Genomic DNA, 14538 nt, shown 5'->3' with positions numbered 1-14538 from the left:
TTGTTTTGGTTTCTGGTCTAAATTGTCTTTGCATGTATCTATCTTTATGACCTCAGAATAAAATCAAAGTGGTAAATGAACCAAATAAAATCACACAAAAAACACCCAGCATTTCTCTGAAGGCATGTATTAATAAGTAAAAACATAAAGACAGATTATGGCATGAAAGGTTAATCCCTAGTCAAATATCCTCTGTAGAAATGCAAAAGTTGCGTGGAAGATAACACTAAAGTTCAGCAAACTCTGGCTTCACTTGCCGTTTCCAGTGGAAAGTGCGCCTGCAGTACCACCTCCTGCCGGGAGGCGGCGCTGTGAGCTGAGTCTGTTTGTTGTCAGGGCTTCGGCTTCATGTGCTTCCTGGCTTTAGCTCGTTAAAGTGTTATAAAGGGGGATATTAGTGCATATTGCGAGTTTACAGAATAGTGATGTGTGGATGTAGAGATGTACTCGGAGGTTTTTGTCTATCTGAAAAACTTCGCCATGAACTGTAACTCGGTACTTTGGTAACGTTAGCGTCAGAAATCGGCTCTCTAATGTTAGCTTGCAATGCCCCTCGCTCCTGCAAACCAGTCCCAGTTGATCCGGTCCAGTCAGAAGGACGAATATTATCAAACCTTCCTGAGAAACAACGCCAACGAAGCTTTTCAGACACTTGCGGGTAGGTTTGTTCATATTTAACACGCTGGGAACTTACCATTCCTCTTCTTTGACATGTAGCTTTAGAGCTAACGAGGTGCAGTCTCTTCTCCTAGATAGTTATAATAGTTGCAAAACTCCTCCAAAATATCACATATCTTCTTTAGTCACTGATTACAAACAGAACTGGGACACTTTCCAGCCCCTCATCAGTTCGGCATACATTTAATACACCGAGCAGCACCTAGTCAGTTAGTTACTGTGACTGAAATGTGAAGTTTCAGAGCTGGCTCCTGCAGTCCACGTTGTGTTGTGGTGGACTGTAGACTGGGGAAATATGGGCCCAGCATATGTGAAAAACTGAATCCTATTGACATAAATGCTGCTTTGTCTATTGGATGAATGCACAGTTGAAGAGTATAAGCTATTCATTCCTAAACAAACCAAAAACAGGTATTGGTTCAAACAGGTTAAGCAGAGTAAAGATATTTGTGTTAATTTCCCACAAAAAGGTTAAGTACCTCTGAGCCGGTGTGGATGTTTGAGACCTCATACTGTACTTCTGCTCAGGCTCACAATATTTTTTAATTGTAGGCAGAATAATTTTTTAAAAAGTGGTCATGTTAGATGAGCTGGTTATCATCAAAATAAAAGCTCCTGTTGTATGTCAAAGTGCTAAAGCAACCGTTTGTTCATTAAATAGCTGGGCTCTGTGTAGGAAACTCAGCACTTGTTTGTTTTTTTTTGTAGGATCCAAAAGATGGCTGGACTGGAGGAGAGAGATAGAGCTGCTCTCAGACTTTGCATACTACGGTTTAACAACTTTCTCAGGTAGTTACCGACCAAACCAACGTGCCGTCTGACTTTCCTTGCGTTTGTCTAGCTAGTCGTCTTGTGATTTAAATATTTTGATATGTATCCTTCTCCTCAGGTTACCAAACGCTGGGCGAAGAGTATGTCAACATCGTGCAGGTGGATCCCACTAAACATCAAATCCCCTCTCGGACCAGACGAGGCCTCTTTGTCCTCTGCCACACCGTCCTTCCTTACCTCCTGGACAAGGTCCTGGTGTGCCTGGAGAACGAGCTGGAAGGTGGGCACGAGAGCCGCAGTGGCGTCAGTCGGCGGCAGGCGGCGTCCGGGCCGTGGAGCCTGGAGTGTTGGCTGAAGAGATGGATGCAGAGGGCAGTGGGGCTGTTGTCGGAGCCCCAGAGGAGAGCGTGCCTGCCGGCCGTGTTTGTCCTCCAGCAGGGTCTGACCCTCCTGCACCGACTCCACGTGGCTCTGTTCTACATCAGCGGCTCTTTCTATCACCTGTCCAAGAGGGCGGCTGGTATCCGCTATGTAGGTGATTTATTACATGTTTCATATATAAGTAAGTAAGTAAGTGGGCCCAGCCATACACTGGAATATATAACCATCATACTTCACTCACCTCCATAATGTATTTACTACCAGTTATGAAGGGAAAGGCAGTTTGATTTGATAGGACAGTTAGTTACACACTTTCGTACATCGTGAAGTCACCACTGGGGATGTTTTCTAAGTGCCCATTTAATGGGATCTTTAATAACCACTGAGCAATGTTCGGTCTAATAGTGCGCTCACACCAGAAGTGTAGGAGCTCAGTCTACTGCTGTAAGCTACTGAGACGTCTAACCCAGGAGTGACGCGCTTCGCGTAGTCTGGTGTGATCGTATTACCATTTGCTGTGTGTTGCGTTCAGTACAGAGTCTGCAGGCTGTTCTTCGGTCGCAGAATCACAATCCATTTCTTTCTCGTGTCTGCTGTAAAGGTGAATACAGTCCATCTTTCAGTTTCCATTGATAAACTAAACACATAACAAACCCTTTGCCCTTCCGGGGTCAAACACCTGGCGACTACAGTGACGCTGCCACCCAATGTACACACAGTGAATAACAAATCAATTCTGGCCGTTCCAACAACATATTTGGCTCCTACAAGAAGCTTCATGAGCCCCGCTGGGCGCTCTGGTCGTGGCTGCTCGCTGCCAGCCCTCGCCAGGGGGCGGGAAACTCCGGGAAACCGGCGTCGCGCCGCTCGCTGCTGCCACTGCTCTCGTCGCCAGCTCAAACTTTGTAGCTCATGAAGCTTCTGGTGTGAGCGCACGGTCGGCCCCTAAAAACAATCAGTTCTTCACTTGAGTAGGTAGTTGCTTACACACGTACATTATTGCCAAAACCTCCGCAGCACACATACATATAATCATACAAAGATAAAGAAGACCATGACGAACTCCGTGATGTCAGTTTTATACAGTACACTTTGCAGATTTCCCAAACGGTGTAATCACAGCTGTCATTTTATCCACATCACCGTGTTTCAGCTAAATATATCCTGTTTGCTGTTTTCCAGCTTTTCCACATTCTGTAACACATTTCTTAACCGCTGTCAGAAGGTAGTTAATTAGTTAACCATTTGTTGAGCAGGCAGAGTGCCAATATGAGACACACAGTAATGAATAACTCTGTCCTGGGGAGAGATTGCTGCCCATAATGTCACCGTTTATTGCAAGAACCCTCAGGGTTTTGTGCAGTGTCAAAATATACTTTTATTGCCAGTTTATTAGGTACACCTATCTAAAACTACTGCAGTCTCATATTTTGTCTGTCACGTTTATATCGACAAGGATAGGCTAAATAGCAGAAACACCTCTCGGTAAAACGTATTACAGTTCAACAGAACCACAAACTACAGCCTCCAAACGATCCTACAGTTGGATCAACACGGCTCTGAAACAGTTTCAACACACACTGAACATTATAACCTTCATGAAGGAGGATTTGTTGCAGGACTGTTGTATTAGACTGCATACGTTTTAGCCAGGTGTACCTAATAAACCGGACACTGAGGCTTTTCTGTGACAACACCTTTTCTGGCAGATCAAAGATGTTCACATATTACATTTACATTTCTAGAAGCATTGAATACTGGTTTTACATCAGAAACCGACATTCTACTTGGTTTGAATACATTTAATACTTTTAAATATTCCCTACATTTTCCATATGATCTTGTCGGTGTAAATCCTCCTCTATATAGATCTCAAACTGCTATTTAAGGAACATATTTGTTTTCTGCCACTTTGCTGTCACGAGGCAATTGGTTCCTTGCAGCAAAGAAGTCATTTGTCATCCTGAGAGAGAGCATGGTTGCAGCTAATTAGTCGTTGATGTTGATCTGATGTAGACGTGTAGTTTACGCTGAGCCACTGCCTGTAGGATTTATTCCACAGATTAAATTAATGTCCTGTGTGTGTGTGTGTGTGTGTGTGTGTGTGTGTGTGTGTGTGTGTGTGTAGCTGGGTGTGATGGGGCTGAACAGCGATGACGGGACCATCAGGAGCAGCTACAGGCTGCTGGGGACCGTGTCCCTCCTCCAGCTGCTCATCACTGTGTCTCTGCAGCTCAACAACTTCAGACAGAGACAGAGAGCCAGGCAGGAGTGGAAGCTCTACAGGAACCTCAGGACCAGGACCAGACCCAAGGACACAGCTGGAGATGTGTAGGCTGTCCACTTAGACCTCATCTCCATCAAGTCTTAATGTCAGGGCAGTTCAATATTTCAGAGTTTTGTCCTAACCAAAGTTTCAGTGCAGTCTGTTCCAGCAGCACAGACCTGACAACTGTTAACTGAAATTAGATCCTTTCTCTTGGTCTGCAGCACTCTGCAGGTGAGCCGTAAAGAACAATCTGGATGCTGATTGTACTCGATCGAGACACTGTCTATAATAACCAGGCCACTGCAGGAACTTCTGGACTTTTTGTAGTAAAAGAACAGCATGTTGAGCTGAATGCTGAATCTTTGACCTGTCTGTCTCCAGTCCTCAGCACACACACCGCTCAGGCCCCAGAGCTGCCCACTGTATCCTCTGCCTGGAGGAGAGGAGACACTGCACCTCCACTCCCTGTGGACACCTCTTCTGCTGGGAGTGCATCACAGAGTGGTGCAGCACCAAGGTCAGGCTTGCGTCATGACTAGCACAGTCCGTGATATGTTGAATCCGTTGTCGTGCTCAGTATCTCTAAAACTGTACCACATAATTAATTTGTTGGGAATTAAAAAACAATACCAGGGTCATTTAGAGATATCGCTGCTTCATGGCTTTCTGTCCACATATTATAAAATAGAATATAATAAATATTCCCCCAAACCATTGTTATTACAAGCCGTGCAGCGGTTTGATTTTTATCTTGTTGTGATTTATTAAAAAACATTTTAAAAAATAAATACATTTTGTGTCAGATTTAGTATTTCCTTGAAAATCAAGGCTATGTTTTCAAGTCTGTAGAGGTTGAATATTGAAAAGTATCCGATTGGTAACAAACATTTAGTCGTTTTTCAGCCAACTCCGTAAAATGAAACCTGTCCGGTTAATGTGCTCTGTGTGTTCCAGTAAAACTACTGTGCTTATCATATCAACCATCTAAGCTTATCCACTTAATAGTTCTGCATCAGCCCCTCCATTATTTCGATCAATAAGCTTGTGAAAAATAAGGTGTGTCAGCCAGTTGGCTCCAGCTGTGTCAGATACATTCATCAACGTTTCATATATTTTGCTGCTCATCTCATTCATAACAGATCTTTGAATTTTAGCTATTTGAAACTTAAGGTTTTTTTTGCCAAGTTTAAAGGAAAACCTATTTGATTTGAAAGGATTCAGATAAGCTGATTGAATAGTGGATTCAGATTCAGTAAAATGCCATCGAACCCCAGACCCCCATTTTGTTTATTTGAATTACCACACACATCTGGCCCTGACTCTGGCCCTACACTGAGTATCCACATGCTGGATTATGAGGCAAAGCCCCGCAGGGTCACAACGTTGCCTGTTTAGTTCCAATAAAGGTTTTGGGTGCTTGTACAGAGTCTTCCTCCCTGTACTGCCTTTACCACGGGCTTGAATGAGCCAACAACCTGTCACACGTGTGTGTGTTTCACTTCTCGCAGGCCGAGTGCCCCCTGTGTCGGGAGAAGTTCCAGCCTCACAGACTGGTGTACCTGAGGAACTACAGCTAGGACTACACAGCCTGATCCCACACACACACACACACACTCTGCTGGTGGACTAATGCTTTGTAATACCTGTGCAATAAGCACATAAGCAATGTTTTCCATCTTTGTGCCAACATACGGTAGCTTCTTCAGTATAAACACAACCTTTTAGGCTCTTTTCATTCATAATTGATTGAGAATTGCATTTTTGATTGTATCAGTCCAAACGTGTAAATATAACTAATTAAAACTGTAACAGGTGATAATAAAATGCGAGAAATGTCCAAGTATTTGTTTTTTTGTTTTTGGGTGTCTAAATTGTTGAACATCAACATGGACAGACTTCAGGTGTAGTTGTCTTACAGACCGTATAATCTTTGTTCATTAACTGGTATTAAAACTGAGTCTGACTCTGACTGATGGAAGATTAACATTAAATAAGGTATCGTAAAGTGGATCGAGGTGTCTCCGTGGGCAGGACACCGGACCAGTTCCATCTCTCTGCCTCTTCCACAAAGCACAAGTGAACACACTTAACAAGGAGCTGCAGAGGACTGAGCTGGACATCGAGACCTATCATTTGTAGATCTCGAACAGCCTCAGGCTGCAGATATCTCTGGAGACCTTTGTACACCTCCCTAAAACCCTCATTACATAACAGGTCCTGTCCTGTTGTGTCTTGTAAGAGGTTCCGACCTTCACTGTCTTCGTCTGCCGTTAAGCTCAGGTGTCCATCAGCAGACTTGGGTCATGTGACGGAAAAGAAGATCTGTTCAATGATTTCCAAACTTACAGATAGTCATCTCAAAATAAATGAGCTCAGTACTCGTCAGCTCACTGTCACATTAACGGTTTGTCCGACCCTCAGCCGCCTGTGCTGCCCCGCAGGCCCGGAGAGCAGTGACCCTGTTGGGAATCCAGCCGTGCTTCGGTGCCATAATGGTAACCAACCCAAGTAGTTTTAGTTGTGTAAACCCAACCACACCTTAACCGTGGGGGGGGGCAGATCAGAAAACGCTCGTATGAATCATTTTTGTAATAGTCACATGAATTGTGGAGGGCACTGACAAACAATGCGATCCTGCTAACAGGGACGGCAGACCGGAGAGCACTCACGATGGGGCGCCAGCCGTGACCTGCGTGAACTATGTTGTATGTTCCCCGTCTTTCTGCCCTCATTTCCTGTCGTGTCTCTGCTGTCAGCTATCCACTGGAGGAAAAGAATGCGCCAAAAATAATCATTAAAAAAAGTCATTTTTTAAGGCAATGACAGTACTCAAGTACTACTACTACAAGTCAGTACTTTTACTCAAGTAAAGTACTGACACCACAGTGTAGAAATACTCTGTTACAAGTAAAAGTCCTGCATTCAAAATTTGACTTAAGTACAAAAGTATGAGCATCAAAATATACTTAAAGTACCAAAAGTAAAAGGACTCATCATGCATAATGGGTCATTTCAGAATAATGTTTATTATATTATCGATGAATGAATGCGTTCATCACTTTAATGTTAGCTGGTAAAGCTAATTTGAACTACTTTATGTACTGCTGGATAGCTTGTGAATTTTCCCCCGAGGATCAATAAAGTCTTATCTTGACATATAAATATACATCACTTTTTATTTGTTGAATATATTTTCTATTATTAACCTGAATCTGAAAAGTAATTAGTAACTAATGTTATCAGGTAAATGTAGTGGAGTAGAAGTATAAAGTAGCAGAAAATGGAAATACTCAAGTAAAGTACAGGTACCTCGAATTTGTACTTAAGTACTTGAGTAAATGTACTTCGTTACATTCCACTACTGCAAACAACCTATGTAGTTGTATAGTTTGGAGGACTTGTTGGGACAGATGTACCGAAGGTTCCTGTATAAAAGCACATTTCTTCAAATGTCTTCAGGCAGTTCAGTTAACACACAAAGCGGCAGTGGAGTAAGAGTTGGCACCGCACTCACATTTGTTTACAGACGTTTGCTGGTGCTTCTCTCTGGTGATATACGGTGATGTCAGGAAAACGCCGGGTCTATAATCATGGGCTTTTAACCTTCCCATAACACAGCAGCTTTACAACAGGCTGCTGTCTCTGACGCCATGTGTCTCTGTCTCCACGCTGCCTCCCCAGGCTGGCTGGAAATAAACCTCAAACGTGGCATGGCTCTGAAACAGTGCCACTCTAAGTGTGTTATATGGAAATAATGGGAAGTGAGCAGACATGTTCCGACCACTGGTTGTTGTGGATGTCAAGCGATCGACTGTGAAGTCGTTTCTGGATGAAAAGTCTTAATTTCTCCTGACAATGAGAAAAGCAGTGAGATAAGCTGTGCTGCCACATTTAGCTCTGGGCTGAGGTCTATAAATCGGTTTTTAACTTCATCACTTGCCAAATTTTAAGCTTGGCAGGATGCGTGAGCTTCATTCATACAAATACAAGCCATTTACTAGAAAACACTGCTGATGAAAACCACCGCAAGACAACTGTGGATGTTTGTACTTCTGGGCTGCCTTGACAGAGAGACAGTCTTTACCTGCACCTCAACCAGGTAGGTTTAACCAGGCGAGTAGTCTTGCACCCCTTTCAGACCGCAGACACACATGTGACGCGTGTTAGAGCCATTAATACAGTAGAGAAATACTTAAAATAGTTTATATTTTGCAGAATTTAATTTGCTAAGGATAAGCAGCTCCATAGTTTAATAGCAGAATGACTGCAGTCAGCCCTGGCTTCTGATTGGTTAAGCTGCCTGTGCTTGTTAGTTAATGTAGTTGAAGCTGTGGAGCCTGGAGAGCGCACGAGTCCTTTAGAAAGGGAGAACGTGGACCACAGAGTTATAGTGAAGCACGCATCAACTGTATGCTTGCACTCTATTGCTTCAGGGGGCATTTTCAAGAAGCAGACGGAGCCACACTAACCACGCGTGTTTATTCAACGCTCTTTTTTTTGCGAGTTGGTTAAATGACGTTTGAATGTTGGTATCATTGAATTAATTTGCATTCCTGGTGGCTAGACCAGTTGCTACTGGAGCCGGGCACTCTGCGATGATGTATGGACACCAGGGCCTCCAAGACCAGCGTCAAAAACTTGTCCAAAACGGTCAAACTATTCAAAAGCTACACTGCGTTGCCATTAAGCAAACCATCGTGTCCTAAACTACTGCAGAGACGCTGCTCAGCGAACAACAGAAGTTAACTGTGAAACTGTGTGAATTTGGTTTTGCTAAAGTCAATCAAGTATGTGTAGTCAGCACACCCTGCAGACACTGCTGAAACCAGACAGATGCTCTTTAATGGAGCATTAGCGGCACAACTCAACATATTAATGACTTGCTAGAGCTTTCTGATGGCCCAGACCAACTCCCAGCACTCAAAAGTGTTTACATCCAAACATTTAGTCCCAACACACTCGGCACATTCTCTCTCCTGTTGACAACCAGCCAGTTCACTTACACTTCTGTCTTTTTGGATAATCAGGTTTTCTCCTCCTTGGAGAACATGGCTGACAGTGGAAGCAGATGCTGCCAGGTTAGCACTAACCCCCGAGCTCAATCATGTCTATTAGAAACACTGTGATGATGGATGTCTGCTGCTCCTCCTCTTCTCTCTCCTCATCATTAACAGCAAGGCAGTTGGCTGTGTAATATGTTCAATTACAGCCTGAAAAGAGTATTAATTTGAAAATATGAAACATTTCTGTTTGAACCAGTGTCTTTAGGGAGGCGAGAGAGGAAAGCTGAGGATGTTGTTAGCTGCAGAATGATCTCCACTCAGTGGACAGAAAGAGATTGCAGGCTGTAAAACACTGCTGAACTATAAATGAGTTTTGTGGTTTGTGATGCTGTAAATACTTAGGATCAGCAGTGGTTACTATTAGAGATCGCATCCATTTGAATATTTTAATTGGTTAAAAGAAGACGACTGCTAGATGTGGTTGAAACCCCTGAAAAATCAAGTAAATGGACCTTGAATTCAGATTAGTTTGTTTTTCCTACACTTCTGTTCCCAGCGTCTTGAATTTCCAATTTGTGCCTAGGAATGATATTATAGGGGCTTGACATGATAGACTAATTGAAAATATCGCAATGGCAAATGTTTAAAAATGTGTGTTGATAACTTTCTTTTTCATTCATCACACACACACACACAGTTCTGGTGTCTGTGCTGTTTTGACTGCATGAATCGTCTCTAAATAGTCTGTAAAAACTACCGAAGTGCCGGGAAACATTTTCCTTCACACTGTCAGGAGCAGAACTCGTACATTTAGGAGGTTGTTTGAATAAAAATGTGTTTTTCAGGATGTTGCTGCTGTATTTGAACTCGTGTGTCAGTGAGTTCTGAAAAGAGTAGAACAGAATACAACGGTGAGTTCTACATGATATTATGATGTCACTGATGTCATGAGAGGCAGAGGTGGAGAAGCAGATGTTTGGTGGATTGTGGTCATTTCACCATCAGCACCGAGAGAGAGAAACACACGTTTGAAGGAGACAGTCGTACGTTCTGAATTTGAAAAGATTCAAGCTTGAAGGTTCATTCTCTACCTTGGAAATACTAAACTGAGAAGATCTGGCAAAGAAAAATGTCATCGTGGCCAAATGCAGATGCCTCTGGTGCATCAGGTAAGACTCAACATACAGACAAAATTTTACATGATGCTGAATGTATCTGCTATGAAAACGCCCTGTGGACACCAATGTGTTCCCAACCAACAAGCCTAAAGCTCTGTGTCACATTCTGGACAAGCTTTCTGCACAAGAAAGGATCGTTCTTGGAAAATCCTGATAAGAATATACCATACCAGTGTTTGTTACTCGAGGCCAATGTTGATTTGGACAGTTATTTTATCTTAACCATCATCATTCTCTTGTCAAACCACGTTTTCCTATGTATTCCTATATAAATAAATACATTTATTGAAAAGGTCAGAAAATCATCAGTTTTTGATACATTTTTCTTCTTCACATGGTCTTAAAATGACAAGCAAACACTGGAACGCGAGGACACGACCCATGGTTTCAGCTGTGTGTTTGTTTTCATGTTGTGTTGATCGAATGACCCTCACAGACTGAATACACCGACTTTTTCCCTCCATGTTAACCGATTCTCCCCACAGTCACACTGACAGCACCTGAGGTTCAGGCAGGTCAAACTCTGCTCGGCAGCTCTCCTGGTTACTCCGTTCTGGAGTTTGTTGGTGAAGGCTGCTTTGGTAAAGTGGCCAAGTGCCAAAATCTGGCAACAAAAGAGACAGTGGCTGTTAAGATCCTCAAGAATGACATTGATTTTATCCAGGACACTGAGAAAGAGGTAGATTTTTGGACTCTTTTTGAGTCTTAGACACACCTTATTCCCTTGCTTAGATTTTGTCTGCTCCATCAGTGTATGTACTATGAACTGTTGTCATGTCTCCTCTTTTCCCCCCAGGTGTCCATGTTAGAGGTCATCAGTGTGCTGAATCCAGACCACACTAACGTGGTGAAGTTCTTCGAGCGGTTTGAACATATGGGACTGACCTGTCTAGCATTCGAGATGCTGGACAGGAGTCTCTATGAGCTGCTCCAAGAACGAGACTGGAAACCACTGTCCCTGAACGAGATCCGGCCGGTCGCAAAGCAGGTCTGTATTATTGTAATATGGAACCAATTATCTATTGTTCTACATATTTACTACTCATCAATGAAGAAAACCCTAACCCAAAGCCTTACACGTGGAAAACTAAATCCCAAACTTGTCTTCCTTACTTGTTTTGTCGCTGCAGCTGTTGGTGGCCTTAGACGCCCTGAAGGGTCTCGGTATCCTGCATACCGATATCAAACCGGACAACATTATGTTTGTCAACAAGCAGGACCAGCCCCTCAGAGTAAAATTAATAGACTTCGGCGAAGCTATTCCAGCCTCCAAAGTCCAGCCTGGGATGGAGCTTCAGCCGGCCGGATACAGGTGGGTTAATCCTGCATGGCTCATCTGTTAATCTAGCAGAGATTGTGTCATTCTTCTAAACGTCCACGTTGTTCTCTTGGTCCTCAAAGCTTGCCAACAGATTCTTATCTTTGGCTCTTGTCTTTCCTCCTCAGGGCTCCAGAAGTTGCCCTTGGCCTGCCCTTCACCGAGGCTATAGATGTGTGGGGAGTCGGCTGCATCCTGGCTTTCCTCTACCTCGCTGAAAACCTCTTCCCTGTCGACTGTGACTATCAGATGGTAGGTCAGCTCCCTCAGACAAATGTCCAGAATCAAGTGGAGACTTGATGCAGCATGTCAGCTGACAGGATTCTGTATATTTTGTCTGCAGATGAAGTGCATGGTTGAGGTTCTGGGTCGGCCGGAGGACCACCTGCTCCGTGCTGGGAAATATACCCGGTACTTTTTCAGTGAGGAGGAGTCTGCTGACGGTCCAACATGGAGGCTGATGGTAGAGTAACCATGTTCTTCTTTGTCTGAGTTGCTTAAGTCATTTTACTTGAACTCCTTTAAAATGGTTCTCATATATATTTTGTTCCTTTAGACGCCTGAAGAATATACAGCTGCCAACAGTGTGAAACCAGAAGAGCGGAACAGCTTAATTGACCTGCCCGGCTCTCTGGATGACCTGGTTAATGTAGGTGCTCTCTGTGGTGTTGTAAAGACTGGATCAGTACCAGTTATTCATCTGTCTGACCTGAATCCATTTCCATATCCAGATTTATCCAAAAGGGGAAGCTGCTGAATTTGAGGACAGGAGGGCTTTTGTGGACCTCATGAAACAGCTGCTGCATCTGGACGGGGATCAGAGAATCTCTCCCCATCAAGCTCTGCAGCACCCGCTCGTCACAATGTCCCACCTGACCGAGCACCCTGACAGCAGAGCCTAGTAAGTGACCGTGCGTCTGTTCACACTGGTAGTAGATGACACAAGCGTTTGGATGGACTGATGACTCTATTGACTGACTTGATTGACACTAATTGATTGTCATACTTCATCCAGTCTCACCACCTCTCAAGCTATGATGAGCGTCTGCTCAATGGAGGACTCAGCAGACAGGATGAACACCTCTGCAGTTTGCAAACCTGTCCAAGAGTCAGCCTACCTGCCCTCGGGGTCCAGTGACGATGCTCCAGCCACCAGGTCATTTGATGAAACCAAAGCCACTGTTTCCTATGACGATGGTCCCACCACAGGGTCATCTGACGGAGTTCCAGTCACTTGCTCCTATGACGAAGATCCAGCTGCCTGGTTTTCTAAAGCAGCTCAAGCCAAAGACTCCTATGAAGATGCACCAGCTCCTGTGACATCTGATGGAGGACTACTTTCTCTCTCCTATGACGAAGATCCAGCTGCCTGGTCTACTGACGGAGCTAAACCAACAGACGTCCCGGCTGCAGCCACGGCCATCTCTGGTCGTACTAAATACATGCTTAAGAGGATCCGCAGATTCTTCAGTCAAATCACGGCTAACTTTTGTTGCTGTTGGTGTCCCGCTGTGGAGGACTGATTCCATATTCATTGTTCGTGTTCCTTTTTTTCCTGGTCTTTGATAACGTATGTCTGTTTAGTTTTACTTTGTTACTTTTTGTAAATAAAACTGATTGGTTGATTGCACTGCAATACGAGGTCTCAGTCTACCGTCATTACTTGCTACAAAGTCAATGAAAAATAAAGGCCTAGTGTTTGCAGAATGGGGTTTCATTCTGTAAACAATAACAATATTCCAACCCTCGTCAATATATCTGAGCCAGTATGTATAAAACTTCTAATAAATGATCATCAGAATGATCCATCTTTGACTTAGGAAGAGTCAAGAAATTCTTATAAGCTTTGTATAAATATGCTAAAAGTAACCTTTAGCAAAGTCTAAAGAATCAAACAGGGCAATAGGGAAAATGAGGGATTGGACCCAAATGTTGTAAGTGTGAAATTTCCGCTCTCTAAAGTCAAGTGCACTCAAAAGTACCACAGTGGAATGAAAAAGTAGTGTGCATGGCTACTTTCTGCTAATAATCCCACACAGTGTATTGATAATGCTAAATGATGAGATTCATGATTGTCTAAAATCTCAATTCACTGCTCACTATACAGTTAACTGCTGACTGTCTATTATACAGGGAATAATGAATGAGTTAACGAGGGAGTGATTTCGGACACGGCCCTTGTCACGATGTGCTTTTTGTAAAGATTCATGTCATTGTATTGATTTATTTCCTTATGTTACTATTGTGAATTTTTGTGAAGGGCTCAGCCTGATATTTCAAGCGTGAGTCAAGCGTGTATCTTTATATTCATGTCCATGTTATTGTAATGTTAAATGAGTTCAAGAAGGACATAGAAGCCATTATAAGTGATCCTCATCTGTGGAGGTCCCACAGAGTGTTTGTGTGTAAACTAATTACATGTTTAATTGTTGCTGTATTTCCAAAAAAGACAACTAGCATAACTCGACATAAAAATGAAACATTTCCATAAAACATTTACTGGCAAGTTTATATATTTAGAATCATTTTGATTTGTTATTTAAAATATGCATTTCACATTTTATAATATGGAAATAGATGTGTTTACTGTGAACATCAGGAAGAATCTCACTAACACGTGAACACTGGATTGTATCTATGCTAAATCCATCATGTCATGAACTTTCACAAAAAGGTTGATAAAATCAACTGGAAATATATTGAAAGAAGGTCTGTTGACCACTTGCATATGTGAATGTGATATTTACCCAGTCAAATAATCAAATTATTTTAAATTGTCAAATATATCCAGTCCACTATTCACAGGGTTGCTGGTTTGATACCAGAATCCTCCTGTCCACATGTGGAAGTGTCCTTGAGCAAAACACTGAACCCCTAACTGCTCCTGATGGTCAGACCAGCACCCTGCATGAGACCATAAACAAGAGGCAAATTGTAAAG

The 14538-nt window shown here is 43.1% G+C and overlaps 2 protein-coding genes across 6 annotated transcripts; both read left to right on the top strand.

Annotated features, from left to right (window-relative positions):
* Nucleotides 1-308: 308 nt before the first annotated feature.
* On the top strand, nt 309-5939 carry pex10 (peroxisomal biogenesis factor 10). Of its 4 annotated transcripts, none has more exons than XM_044209957.1 (6): nt 309-658; nt 1387-1467; nt 1568-1980; nt 3959-4202; nt 4321-4330; nt 4481-4609. In XM_044209957.1, the coding sequence occupies exons 1-4, from the start codon at nt 547-549 to the stop codon at nt 4163-4165; spliced, it is 813 nt and encodes a 270-aa protein (XP_044065892.1). In that variant the 5' UTR covers nt 309-546; the 3' UTR covers nt 4166-4202; nt 4321-4330; nt 4481-4609. The 4 variants fall into 4 exon arrangements, with proteins under 4 accessions (XP_044065892.1, XP_044065891.1, XP_044065890.1 ...); XM_044209954.1 differs by lacking the exon at nt 4321-4330 and adding an exon at nt 5608-5939 and having other exon boundaries at nt 310-658; nt 3959-4161; nt 4481-4616; XM_044209956.1 differs by lacking the exon at nt 4321-4330.
* Nucleotides 5940-9959: 4020 nt separating this feature from the next.
* Nucleotides 9960-13331, top strand: LOC122883060 (homeodomain-interacting protein kinase 1-like). Of its 2 annotated transcripts, XM_044211162.1 has the most exons (9): nt 9960-10271; nt 10766-10959; nt 11077-11268; nt 11411-11592; nt 11727-11850; nt 11942-12061; nt 12155-12247; nt 12330-12499; nt 12614-13331. In XM_044211162.1, the coding sequence occupies exons 1-9, from the start codon at nt 10232-10234 to the stop codon at nt 13119-13121; spliced, it is 1623 nt and encodes a 540-aa protein (XP_044067097.1). In that variant the 5' UTR covers nt 9960-10231; the 3' UTR covers nt 13122-13331. The 2 variants fall into 2 exon arrangements, with proteins under 2 accessions (XP_044067097.1, XP_044067098.1); XM_044211163.1 differs by lacking the exon at nt 10766-10959.
* Nucleotides 13332-14538: the final 1207 nt, after the last annotated feature.

The sequence above is a fragment of the Siniperca chuatsi genome, linkage group LG10 (genome assembly GCF_020085105.1).
Source record: "Siniperca chuatsi isolate FFG_IHB_CAS linkage group LG10, ASM2008510v1, whole genome shotgun sequence".
Taxonomy (NCBI): domain Eukaryota; kingdom Metazoa; phylum Chordata; class Actinopteri; order Centrarchiformes; family Sinipercidae; genus Siniperca; species Siniperca chuatsi.
This window is presented reverse-complemented; position numbering and strand designations above follow the sequence as displayed.